The 13305-nt window shown below is 41.1% G+C and overlaps 1 protein-coding gene across 1 annotated transcript in view; it reads right to left on the bottom strand.

The window, feature by feature from the left end:
• sgpp2 (sphingosine-1-phosphate phosphatase 2) overlaps positions 1-13006 on the bottom strand; it is a 19009-nt gene extending 6003 nt beyond the window's left edge. Inside the window, exons 1-3 of the mRNA XM_037973446.1 lie at positions 12727-13006; positions 10504-10665; positions 1409-1588 (exon numbers count right to left, since the gene is read on the bottom strand). Of these exons, the coding sequence (XP_037829374.1) occupies positions 1409-1588; positions 10504-10665; positions 12727-12957 (573 nt within the window). The 5' untranslated portion in view covers positions 12958-13006. The remainder of the gene's footprint in view (positions 1-1408; positions 1589-10503; positions 10666-12726) is intronic.
• Between the last annotated feature and the right edge of the window lie 299 nt (positions 13007-13305).

The following is a 13305-nucleotide window of genomic DNA, read 5'->3' as shown; positions in this document are numbered from 1 at the left end:
GAGAATGGGGAAGAGAGAGAGTAACTGAAGAGAAGTGAATGGTGGCTGAGGCACAGGGAAGAAACAACTAAAATACACAAACTGAAACATGAAGACAAAACAAAATACAAAAACCCAGATCCTAACAGATTACAAGATTACAAGCATGTTTTAAAGACATGAAAACCTGGATGATTCTTAATTTTCTGCTCTTGAACAGAGGTGGTGGCTTTCGGACCTGAGCAGCTTAGGAACAAAATTTGCAGCCTTTCACTTCCAGTTTCTGTCCGTGAGGCTGACACCCCAAGACTAGGCTTAAGACTTTCCCTTTTGATCAATCCTATAGTTAGGGTTGGCTTGGGTTTCCTGAGCTATCTCTTAGGCTTAGAAAATTCTCTTGGAGCAGCATTTTGGAACAACTGAAGAATTTTTAGAGAGTTTTTTGGATACCCAGATAATAACAAATTACAATACCCAGTATAAAATTGATAAATGCATTTTTTTCTGCATCATTTTGGAACAAGTGTACAATTTTAGTGATATTGCACAGGTGTAAAAAAGTGGTCCATGTAACACTTTAAGTGGGGGGTTAAATGACATCTGATCAAAAATAACACAGAGCTTCTTTACATTAGAACTGGAGGCCAGATTAAGGCCATCCAGAGGAAGTGAAAGGCTGCAAAGTTTGTTTCTATGATGCTCATGTCCAAAAACTACAACAAACTACTCTATCCATTCCTTTAGTGCTTAGAGTGGAGAGGGCTTGGTGAGCAGGTCTGTGTGAATCTGCATCTCTTCACATATGTCTTTCATCTTCCAACTGCCCATACACAAACAGGACTTTTTTTCTGCAGTGGATTCTCCTCAGCTGGAGACAGGATGCAGGATGCAGGATGCAAATGCAACAAAGTAGTCCACATTGTCTGAGTGCAACTGTGTCAGAGGAAATTTCAACCCATAGTCTGAGGCATCTGTTGTGATGACTTTTTGCAGTTCAGAGTTGTAGATGGCAAGTCTCTGGCTTTTCAGGAGCATTGTTCTGAGATCATTGAAACTTTTATTTGCTGCATCAGTCCATTTTAGTTTAGCTTGAGTATTTGTTCAAAGTAGCTCTTGCAGTGCTGTGACAATTTAACAATGAACCAAAATTAGAAAAATAATGGTTTTACGCAAAACTTCCTTCTTTATGCATGATGAATGTTTTATGTATTTATTTAATTTACTACTTTTAGGGAAACCATTCAGTTGTTTTGTGAAATGTTGCCAGTTTGGTAGTACACATTCTGACTCTACCATTGATGAAGGCAAATGCAGCCATTTAGCCTTAAGGGATAAAAGTTCATGTTTTACATTGTTAAAATTATGCATTTTGCCAATTTCCTGAATGAGAAAAGGCAGTTTAATTTTAATCTGATTTACTCATGCTCACCTGGACTCTGGAGGGGGCACTCAGTAAAAGTGTGAAGAAGATGGCGGTGGCAGCCATGGCGTGAGTAGAGGGCAGTCCATACTCTGCGTCTACGCGTGTTTCCAGCTTCACCACAGGTGGTGAGGAAGGCCGAGGTAGCTTCAGTACGTCCTTCATCACCTGGCCGATGTACATCACCAACTGGAGCAGACGGAGAGGTTGGTCTCTTACACTTGTAGTGTTCTGTAGCATTTTTGTGGGTCAACACTGAACCTTTTCACTAGTTCAGACAGTGTAGATTGGTCATCTACATCTTGTTGCAATAACTTCACAGGATTTTTACAAGCAGAAAATTTCTGAAGAAACATTGAAGGATGCCAATGCAACTACTGCTGAAGAATTTCAACATTACTTCATAATAATCTAATCTAAGAAAAAAAAAATTAGATTTTGATGTATGAACTGTGTAAGAAGTATAAAGAAAACCAAGATCAAAAGAAATGTTTCAGATGCTGCCAGTGGCTCATGGTTACCATGGTAACCATTGCTCTCAGACAGCCACATTAATGAAAGGCAGACAAAAACAATGACTTAAACAGTCACTATGCAAAAACTAAGTTGGCTCTTCAAAATTATGAACTGTGAGCAGCAGAAGACTGATGGTCTACAATATTTTATGTAGAAGATATGAAAAAAAACCCTCCACTTTTAGTTTTAAAGAGTATAATTTGAACTAAAATACTCTCTGCATTCTGGGGAGGATTTAAGAGAAAACTGCAAATCTATAGCAGTGAGAGGCACACAGGGTGAAAGAAGACAAAAATGCCTATGTTTTGATGAATAATTTGTATGTGTACCAAAAAGAGCCTTGGAAGAAAGGTTTGTTTAGAAAAGATTCAACAGTTTTAGGCAGCTCAAAAGTGAGTGTGTGACATCAAAGTTGAATATTCTGAGGAGAAATCTGTAATCTGTAAAATTCATAAAACTTAAACTATTATTGTGTAAAAAAGAAATTAAGAAATTAAAATCCCAGTTCAGACCTGTAAAATCCAATCTTTAAACTCTGAATGATGTTTCCACTGTGGAGTTAGTTTGAGCTGTAGAGCTCCAAAGAGAAGTAGGCTTCCTCATGTGTTTGGACAAAATCCCATTGATTTCCATTTTTTTCCTCATAAATTCTTGCAGATTTTGTCTATGTTATGCAACCTATCAATACTTTTTTTTTTTAACGTGTCCTGTCTGGGTGTGTGGCACTCAGAATTGTCGTCTGAATGTCAAGGTAAGACCCAACAGATTTGCTTTCACAAGCGGAACATTATGGCTTTCGACATGATGTTCCCCTTGATATATGAAACTTTATTAAAAATTACTTTGGGTTTATTTCAATTGTAATGGACACAAAGATGAGAAAGTGGAAAAAAGAGATGGAGGAAAAGGTGTGAAGAGAAAAAAGGTGATAGAAGTAGAAGAGAAAAAGAAAAGCATAGAGATAAAACAAGTCAACACCCTTGACATCTGCCTCGGGACCTACGGAAAGAGAAAACAAAACAAGGAATCCACAACAACAAAAAACATATGCAGTATATAATAATAGTTATAACTTCAATGGAAAGTACACGCTGCACGGTAATACAAGAGGGTATTTAGTGACAACCGCAGCCCAGCTGAAAGTGGATCTGACAGACACCTGAATCTAGATACCCGTGCGTGCCTGCACCTATAAGGTTTCTCCCTAGGAGTATTTGGTAGTGAGTGTAGGGGCCAGCAGATCCACCCCCCAGGACACGAGGAAGAGCGGAGGCACAGACACCCAGTGGCCCCCAGAGCCCGGAGCCCCGGGGACCCCCGCAGGGACAACCGGACCCAAAGGGGCAGCCTAACCCTGGACCCAGGAGATGGTCCCCTTCTCTCTGGGGTGGAGAGGAGCAGACAGCCCAACCCTCCGCCGTAGGGGCAGAGTAGCCCATGAGCCAAGAGGAGAGCCAGGTGCCACCCGGACAACCCCGGCCCAGCTGCCAGCCCCGACCCCATCTAGAGACAGGCAAGGAAGAGTCCACCCAGCCCCGACGAGCCAGCCAGCCAGAGCAGCCCCAGGGCAAAGCAGCCCAACCCCCCAGCGAGCCCCAATCCACCCTGCAGATGCCCCGCCCACACAAGCCCTGAGGTCCCCCCAAGGGGCCACCTCCAACCAGCGCACCGAACATGCACCCACGAACACAGACGCCACAAATCCCTCACCCACAGGTGGGTGCACCCGTGGAAGGGCCACAGGTCCTAAAAGCCAGCCAGAATACACCCCATCAACGCGAGCCCAGCACACAGCCCCACCTCAGGGGCCCCGCCGCCCCCTGCAACCCCTCCACAGCTCCTCCTACAATCCTCTGTGGCACACCCAACCAGCAAGGCCGACATCCTTCCGATGGTGTGACCAGCAGGGTAGAAGAACAGGGAGCCGCCAAGCCAACCCGTCCACGCCAGCAACCCCAGGCTGCCCATGAAACAACACATGAGCCAGCACCAGCTAGAGACCCACATCCGAGCCCACCCACCAATCCAGGCCAAGTACAACCCGCCAGCCACCCCGCGCCACCACAAGGTGCACACCACTGTCCCACCCGCCCGACAACGATCGCAGACCAGCCCCGGGCCAGGGGTCAGAGCAGCAGAGGAAGGCCAGACATGAGCACCAAAGACCGTACACCCCACCAATCCCACACCACAGACCCAGAGACGCTCAAGCATGCCGGCAGAACACCCCCACCCACACAGCACCCCCCACCCCCACCCACGGCGAACGCCACCCCAAGCGGACCGGCCAACCCCTGCCAAGGCAGAGCCACACCCCGATCGCCGCCATACACCGCCAGACAGCCAGGCAGACTCCCAGCCAACCCCCCACCGGAGCATGACAGCCCCCTGGCCAAAGAGTTGGCCATCGCAACCAGGAGCCACGAACCAAAGAACCAAACAATCCCGGGAGAGCCAGAGCGCTGACACCCCCTCCCCCATCGCCCCCCAACCTATCATTAGTAAAAGTCATAGCACGCTATTCCCAATCGAACCACATGTTTTATTTTCAAGCTGCATAACATCCAAGACAAAGCTTTTTGACCAGACTATTGTACAGGTGCTTCATTGTTTATGCATTGGTACTATTAAATTAAATACCAAAAGGTGAAAAGTAAAAAAAATAAATCAATTAAAAAAAAGAGAAGAACATAAAAGAAATTAAAAATTTGTGTAGTTTGTGCACACACACACACACACACACACACACACTTTCATAAATAACTAATCAGAATCTTCACTTAAAGAACAAAACAAAAACAGCTATTGCATTGTAAGAACAGATTTGCTGACACACCGTCTCCAGTGGGCTGATACAAAAGCTCTATACTGTATAGTAAATAAATAAATAAATAAATAAGTGTATGGTGCAGATGTGTATGTGGGTGGTGTGTATAAGTCTTGTATGTGTGTGTCCACTCACATGTGCAGCCTATTCTCTGTCATGCAGATCCCCAGCAGCCTGGTTTATTTAAAGCTCTGCCTTGTATATTTAATGAAGGGCTGTCTTAGTGAGGAGCAGGGAGGCAGTGGGCACACAGGGAGAAGGAGACTAATGTGTGTGTTTAAGGAAAAGAACAGAAAGGTTGTTATTACGCTCTCTATTGACAGAAAGGTTGCTATTATGCTGTCTATTGACACTGTAATCAGGAAGTGCATGTTACCATGGCAAGTGGGATCTGAAAGTAGCTCTATTGATCCCCTGTTAGAGGGGAAACTTGAGAGACAGATGCAGAGGCGCACAGATCTTTCCCTGTGAGTGCAGGCAGAGACTGGACAAGATTCACTTTCCTTTAGGCACAAAGACATTATTAGAACTCAGCACTAATGTTGGAAAATAAGACGCTCTGCATTTTGGGGTCATCACACAAACACTGGATGAGACTGAGCACTCAGCTTCTTGTATACCAAACCAAACCCAACAGGACCGAAACATTCAACACAAAAGAGGCAGCTATGGATTCTGAACATTTACAACCATGCGGTAGCTTGAGCTAACTAGTGCTAGAAGTAGTAACAAAGTAACATGTACGAATAAAACACAACAAATATTAATTACTACAAGTAAAAGTTGTGAACTATAATAGGCATCCTAGCAAAAAATGCCCCAGTGACTATGTTACTAGTATACCTTATATCACTACAAGTTATAATTAATGAAGGTAAAGCCCAACTACACATTAGGCTAAAACTAATAACTATTGGCGTTGTTGAATAAACTGCTTTGGTTTGTAAAGATTCTGAAAAGTAGTATAGGAGTAAATGTTGGCTAACTTCTTAATGATCAAGAGCAGTGGGGGAAAATAGCTTATTAATTAAGAAATTTAAAGAGATGGAAACAAACATTTAACTTGTTCAGTAATCCAAGTGTTACCACTCTCCATTCCTAAAAGATTTTACAGAATAAATTAGTTCAAATTAGGAGAATCAAGGAAAAAACACACAATGAAGAAACATAACCAACAGTCATGTTCTGAATGAAAACAACCAAATAAAAAGTCTATGAAACTGAACTAGCCTGGCTCTCTCTATCAAATATATCTCATTTGTTTAATGAAATGTGTTGAAATTAGGTAGACTAGACGGCTTTTGGCAACATGCTTACAGTGGGGCTATCAATGAGATCGCTTCCTACATGTTGGGGGTTTGAATGCACTTAGTACAGATTAGGGATTACTGGTCAGAAATTGTTCATTTTATTTGTAAGACAAAGTCTTAGTTATTTTTGACAAACACACAAAATAAAACAAATGTTTGCCTAATGGCTCAGCAAATGCTAAGATATGGTTTTCAGTTCATAAAACTGAAAGACATTACTGTCCATGTCCATTGTTCAGAAGAGTTATAGTCAGTACATAAATGTGTAAAGTTTATGCATTTGAAGAGAGATCACCTAGTTTTCAGTTGATGCTAAGATGATCATTGCCTGGTTTTAGCGTTCTCACACTCACATGGTAGTGATAGATTTATTATCTAAAGTCTTAAAAATAACATTTGTTTATAAGGATGTTTAGCACAACTAACGTTGGTGGCAGTCATCACTGAAACAGTACTCTTATGTAGGGTTCTTCAGCAGATATGCATGGAAGCCTTTTCATGGTTTAAAACAGGGAGGACCAAACTTTAATGTAACGAACGAACAGCGACCACAACCCAGCGGCGAGAACACACACACAACACAACACAATAATGAACCGACACCAGTGACTGAAGGAGGGGTGGTTAAATAACGGGGAGTGATTGGCCGGATTGAAGACAGGTGTGGATAAGAGCAAGGCAGCAGGGGCGAGGGAGAACAGAAAAACCCAAAACAGACACCAAAAGTGCAGACTAGGCCAACCCTTTTTTGTTAAATGTTTTTATTCTGTATTTAGTCAAGCAGATTGCATGAATTCACCATGATGAAGAATGCTGCCTGGTGACCTTTGGTAGCTGTACATCATACAACTGACAAAATTTGCAAAAACCTGTGAAAAAGTAAAAGGAAATGTTATGATTTTGGAAAAACGTGAAAAGGATCATGTACACTTCGCAGTAGAAACATTCAAAATGTAAATATGTCACAGAAAGTTGAACTGGTATTTTGACATCTTTTATGGTTTTTATACAACCACAGTTTACGTTTTATGAGTTTTACAGATTTTTCCACTGATGTCACACATTAAATTTTTAGCTGTCTTAATTTCTGTGATGCGTTATAGCTCAGTGACTAATGAGCTTCAAGCTATGGTTATGTTATTGGAATTATATTAGTAAAAAAGACACTGAACTTATCTATCCATGCATGATAAACTGTAATAAATTCAGTAACATATTGTATGATAAAAATTAGCCCACTGCAGGAATACAGACACCCACAGACAGGTGGAGACCTTAAATTAATGAAACAGCATTAATGAATTAATTCACAAATGAAAATTCCACAATAATCAACTAAAAACACTTCAATGGGAGGAAATTGGAGCCATGAAACACCAAGTGGGAATTAGGGTTTTAAGGAGAGACCACAGTAGATTTAACAAAGATTTGCTAACATCATATTTTCACCATATTGTTGTAGAATATAAAGACAGCAGTCACAAATGTTTAAAGATAGTGTAAAGGTTGTTAAGGCAGTCTTTACTTAATTCAAACTGCAATGAATGTATGCTTTAACCAGTGATTGTTGGGGTTATTATGTGGGTGAGAAGCTGAACAGTTTGGGAACCATTGCCAAAGAACGTTGTTCATTTGATTAGAATAATCTACTAAAGTCAACTGAGAACATGAATACAGAAAAGGCCCTTTGGTGGAGACTGTGATCATCAGATAAGACAAGCTGAGCTGTTTAGCCACAGTCTTAAAACCCTCTGTGCTTGCTGTTCAGTGTGTTGGTGGGAGTATCATGGTCTGGTACTGCTTTGTTGTCAACAGATGGTTGAGTGCAAAGAGAGGATAGAATATTGAACAACTATGATGCCAGAATTCCTAATCAAAAGCTCAAATCTTCAACTAAGTCCATAAACACACAGTAAAGCTCATTATGCCATAAATAAAGAAGGTTAATATTAGGTTTTTAGAATGTCCTGCACAAAATCTTCACCCCAGCCTAACTGGAAATGGGTGTCAGGCTTATAAGTTGTTTTTGAAAAACCAACGAAAGTTACATGTTTAACTGCATAAAATTTACAAATATTCAACCAGAAATCTTCTGGAAGCTTTTTCAAATTGATTCATAGACTTTACTGTTTGAAATGCTTGTTATTCTAATTACAGAAGGGGTTTTAGGAGTGATAATGAAGGGTAAAGTTAAGTTAGTTAAGTAGTTAATGCTATAATATCCCCCCACAAAAAAAGTCTGAAATGCATAAAATGGATGTATTTTAACAAATGAATGCAAAAATGATGCAGTCTGCAGTTAAACAGAAGAGATGTACCTGTCCTCTGGGAACTGTTCTGACCCGATACTGGCCTCAGTAGTCATAACCTGTGTTCCCACGGTTTTCAGGGTTACTTTAAAGCACCTGTAGTAATGGGTACAGTCCTTATACCAATACAAAGTTGTTTTTTCATGCAATGAAAGGCATTTTAATGTTGAGCTTTTGTCATCAGTTGCTGATCCTGAACCAGTGAAAACTAAACACCTGAAACAGTCCTGTTTTATAAAAATTAAGTACTTTTTTTAATCCATCACAATTAGGGTTAAAATCTTAAATCAGTAAAAAATATTCCAAAACAACTCGTCCTTTGCGGAAACTTTCAAACATTCTAATTAGCACAGTAGTCTTGTGATTTTCCCAACATTATGTTACCATAAAATAACAGTGCAGTTTAATTCTTGGTTTATAATGGTTTCAGTTTTCTAAGTCAAAACAAAGTCATTCTGTGAGTCAAACCAACAAAGTGCAGTGAAAGACACAAGGCTGTGTGTGTGTGTGTGTGAGTCTGTCATTCAACCGTAACCTTCACTATAACTCCAGCAGCACAATGCTGGGCTTCTGCAAGAAGTTAGAGGTGCAGGGTGATATGCCCTGAGGCCTGACAGAACAAACGCTCGGTCCAAACACACAACACTGAAATGCTGATGAGGCCAATAAAATGCTCTGCTTGGAGGGGGGGGGCACAGTAAAGCTGGTAATGTCCAACCAGAGGGGTTCAGACACAGGGCAACCACCAAGCGCTCAGGGCCAGGACACAAAGGCCACCAAAACACACACACACACACACACACACACACACACACACACACACACACACACACACACACACACACACACACACACACACACAGCTGTCTGAGCGTCACTGAAAGTGTCACTCCATCAGGGTCTGCAGTCAGACTGGGCTGGGTTCTGTTAGAATAAACATCTAACACAGTGATCCAAGCAGTTCTTTGACCCTAATGTGTCCTCATATTTGCCAGGGGTCGTGGTCAGGCTGAGCCCTGTGTCACCTTGGGCCTGAGGGATTAGAGACTTGGTGGTGTCAGAGACAGGTCAGTGGAAGGGGAGAGGGATGAAAGAAGGATGAAAGGTGACAAGAAAGAGATGGGGTAGCAGTGAGAAGAGAGTTGGCTTTGTGAATGAGCTGAACATAGCACTGGAGGCCTGGATTTATGCTTCCTGGATGAACGTAGACACTTACAGGCTGCGGCTGCAGGCAACTAGCTTCCAAAAACAATGTTTCCAAACTATTTCTGCAATGTTTGCCAGGATTCTCAGTTTCTTTGCTTGAGCTGCAGAGGTTGGCAGTATAGTCGCTTGGATTTTGAACATGATTTGTGTGATAAATTTTCTCTCACAGTTGCTTCAGGTGTGTCAAATACATCTCAGACATTTCTTGATTTGTCACAGGGGTCTCCAACCCATCACCTGCATGAGAGCTCTCCTGACAAAAAACATGTCCAGATCTTAAATCCATGCCAGTGATAAAGAATAAATTGAATTTATCACATTTAGAAAGCTAAATTGCGAAAAGCAGTTGCTAAAATTAGTGAAGCATTTGCTAAAATGAGCAAGAGGTTCTAAAATTAGAAAAAAATTGTAGCTTACAGTAGAGCAAAAAGGCAGCTAAAAGCTAAAAGTGGCAGATATTTAACTCAAGGTGGCAAAAGACAAAACTACAGCTAGTGTGCTTAAGCAGATTTTAAAGAGAACAATGTTTTGAAGGAACTAAAGAGATTTAAATGTATTTCTATGAAGAATTTTATTTTAAATAAAACGTAAATATGCTGCCAAGTATAAAAGCACACTGTTCCCAGTTGAGTTGAACATCTGGATTTATGAATTGTTCAAATAGCGCAAAGTATGTGGAAGTAGTTTGATTCAGAAAAACATATAACAAGAAACCAATAGTAGGAGTGTTGGCTCAGCATTTTCACCATTGTCGACTCACAAGCTGTGCACAAAAAAATAGGCCATGATTTTCAAAAACTGGCCACACGACTAGCTGTTCACTTGGTTGCAATCACTCCGAATTCAGTGAGAATTAAAAATCTGCATGTCTTTTCACAAGTTTGAGTCTCCAACAGTTGTAGCCCAGTGTGGTCCCACCTTCAGGCTGTGACTTACTGTCCACATGTTGACGAGGCGACGACAGAGGAAAGGATCCAGATTCCAGTGTATGCAGGGCAGACAGGTGATGTAAAACATCTCGTGACCAAGGCTGGATGAGAACAAGAAGAGGAAGTGTAGTAGCCAGTTCTTCACCTCATACTGAGGCCTGCTGCAGCTCTGCAGGGAGTAAAGACAGATTTACAGAAAACTCATAGAGCTCATAGACTAAATCCAGCAGGTAGACTGGTATCCAGTCGGTTTGGATCCATCCGTAAAGCCACCTCCTTGGTGGCTTACCCTTGTTTTATTTCTTTTGTAACTTCTTGACATCATTTTTATTGTCCACCACTGAAATGCAAAGGTGATAAGGCTTGTGTGTCTGTCCATTACCAAAATATCTCATAAACCACATAATAAATTTTAATAAAACTAGCATAAAGTAATCATCAGTTGGACATTTACAGCTTATTAACTTTTGGAGTCAACCCAATTCAAAATGCCTGACACAGCCAAATGATCTTTAAAAACATTAAAATGGCTATAAATAAATCCTACAGATATCGTCTGAAATTTGGTGTGGTTTTAGCTGAGGCTGATCACCAACACATATTGATTCTGCAAGATCATTGTTTAAAATTTGCCATTACCCCTTTTGAGTCAATTCTGTCTGTTAGCAAAATACATTATGAACCAACTTGGTGAACTCTATTGAAGGAAACACTTCAAGATGGCCACCACAGAGCTCACCTTAGATTGCCAACTGCTCAAATGAAAATAGATTAATCAGTTCCTTGATTGCATTTGCACCAAACAGTTGTTTTTGTCAGAAAAAGTCAAGACAAGTTCACACAGCCTGTGGAATGACACAAAGATCTGGTTCTAGCACCAGACAAACCAGAAAAGCCAGTCCCACAATCTTTCACTAAATCTGATGCTCTGTTTAAGCTTGTTCTCTACGTTACTCAATGATAAAGATGACAAACCATTCAGATTTAATGGAAAAACAACTAGAAAATGTAAATGGATTAATACTTTATTGTACAGTAACTTCTTCAGTTCTCTGGATGTAGGCAGATGTTACTCTCAGTGCTGACTCAGCTGTAATCTTAGTTACTCCCACTGAATTTATCATCTTACTATCTGGCAGGACCATCCCCTCCAAAAAATATCTATATGTTTTTTTGGCTAGTGGGTTGGAATAATGATAATGTGCACTGGTCATAAATAACAAAAATACCCAGAATACCCAACATTTGTCATTTAGTTGTTTACTAGTGGTGCTTTTAGCAGGTGGCACAGAGTGGCAGCTGCCACCCTATTTGTAGGCAAGTCAGTAACACCTGCACAGACCTTCAATCTGCGTTCTAACTCATCAGTGTAAAGTTCACACACCCCTCCTGCATTTCTAAATGGCTTCACCTTCCAACTGAACCAGAGATGCTTTCAAGACTTCCTGATTGTCAACAAACTACTGATGCTTTTCTATCCCTCCTGCAGCACGATTTCAGTCAGTCCTGAGCTGACTCTGAAAAACATGACAAATTTATTCCCTACTAAAAAATATTGATGAGGCTGGCCCTGAAACGATATCAGATTTCTATTTTGTGAAAATGAGTTCAACACCTGCTCTGTATCCAGCGTCTACCTCCATTGTTGAGACTCAAATGTGTAGCAAAAAATTATCAAAATTTGAAAATGATGTTGAAATGAAATTCTGTCATTTATATACATGGACAAACATTAAAAAACTGAACTTCCTACTGCATGAAACCCTGAGCTCCATCCCCACGGGAAAAAACAAACAAACAAATCACTACTGCTGTTTATTTCCTATATGAGAGGAAGTCAGGACTAACTTTGATCTTTTATTCTAATTAAAGCCGCTTGATTGTCCTGAAGATGCAGAAAGGCTGCATGGTGTTTTTCCACCAGCAAAATGTTGAAATGACAGTATACTTTTCTAAAGTAAAACTCTAAAATTGTGTAGAAATAATACCAATTTTTTTGGCAATTTTTTACAATGTAATGGAAATTTAGGACATTTATTGTCCTAAAATGTAAAACTTTAATGCTCTAGAACTTCTCTGTTCTTTTTATAAACCTCAACACATGATCATTTAAAAGTTCTTTTAAAGCTCTTTCAATTGAAATATATTTTTAATATAAAATGTTCATATTTTTTAATGATCAGTCCTTTTAATTAGTTAAGATGCCGGTTTTTCACAATAAAAGTCTTACATTAGCAGCACATGATCCATTAAGGCTGGATTTATAGTTGGAGTTCTTGTCCTGATGGTCCCATCTTCCCTTCTGTGATCCATGTGGTTCCTCCCCGTGGATCCGGACTGTCTTCTGGAACTGGGTCCTCCCTGGGCCATGACACGATGCTTTGACGAGGAAGAGTCCACATCGTCTCTGGAACCGGGCCACGAGCTCCGGGTCGAGCAGGTACTCCAGCAGCTCCAGCATGTCAGGTGAGGCAGGTTTGTGAGGAGGGAATGAGAAGGACAGCTTTCTGTCTGCGCAGGCAGGGAGGGGGTGGGGACATCCCAGCCAGGTGTGGCTGCTATGTAGAATATCTCAGGTGAGTGCGAGGGGCGGGACAACAAACCGGTATAGGTGAGTCTGTAGTAGTCTGAGAGACCTTTACACTGGCATGGTTCAGGTGCTGTCATAAAGTGCTTAAATCAAAACCCTTATTGCAGGGATCGGTGGACAACTAATCCACTCCTCTGGGTCTAAACCAGGCTGATGTGAGTTTCAGTTCAGGAAGTCACCATGTTTCATTTCTGTATTAAACTTTGAACACCTGGCACC

Source organism: Kryptolebias marmoratus, linkage group LG2 (assembly GCF_001649575.2).
Source record: "Kryptolebias marmoratus isolate JLee-2015 linkage group LG2, ASM164957v2, whole genome shotgun sequence".
Classification (NCBI taxonomy): domain Eukaryota; kingdom Metazoa; phylum Chordata; class Actinopteri; order Cyprinodontiformes; family Rivulidae; genus Kryptolebias; species Kryptolebias marmoratus.
Note: the sequence above shows the minus strand (reverse complement) of the source record. Positions and strands in the feature narration are given on the sequence as shown.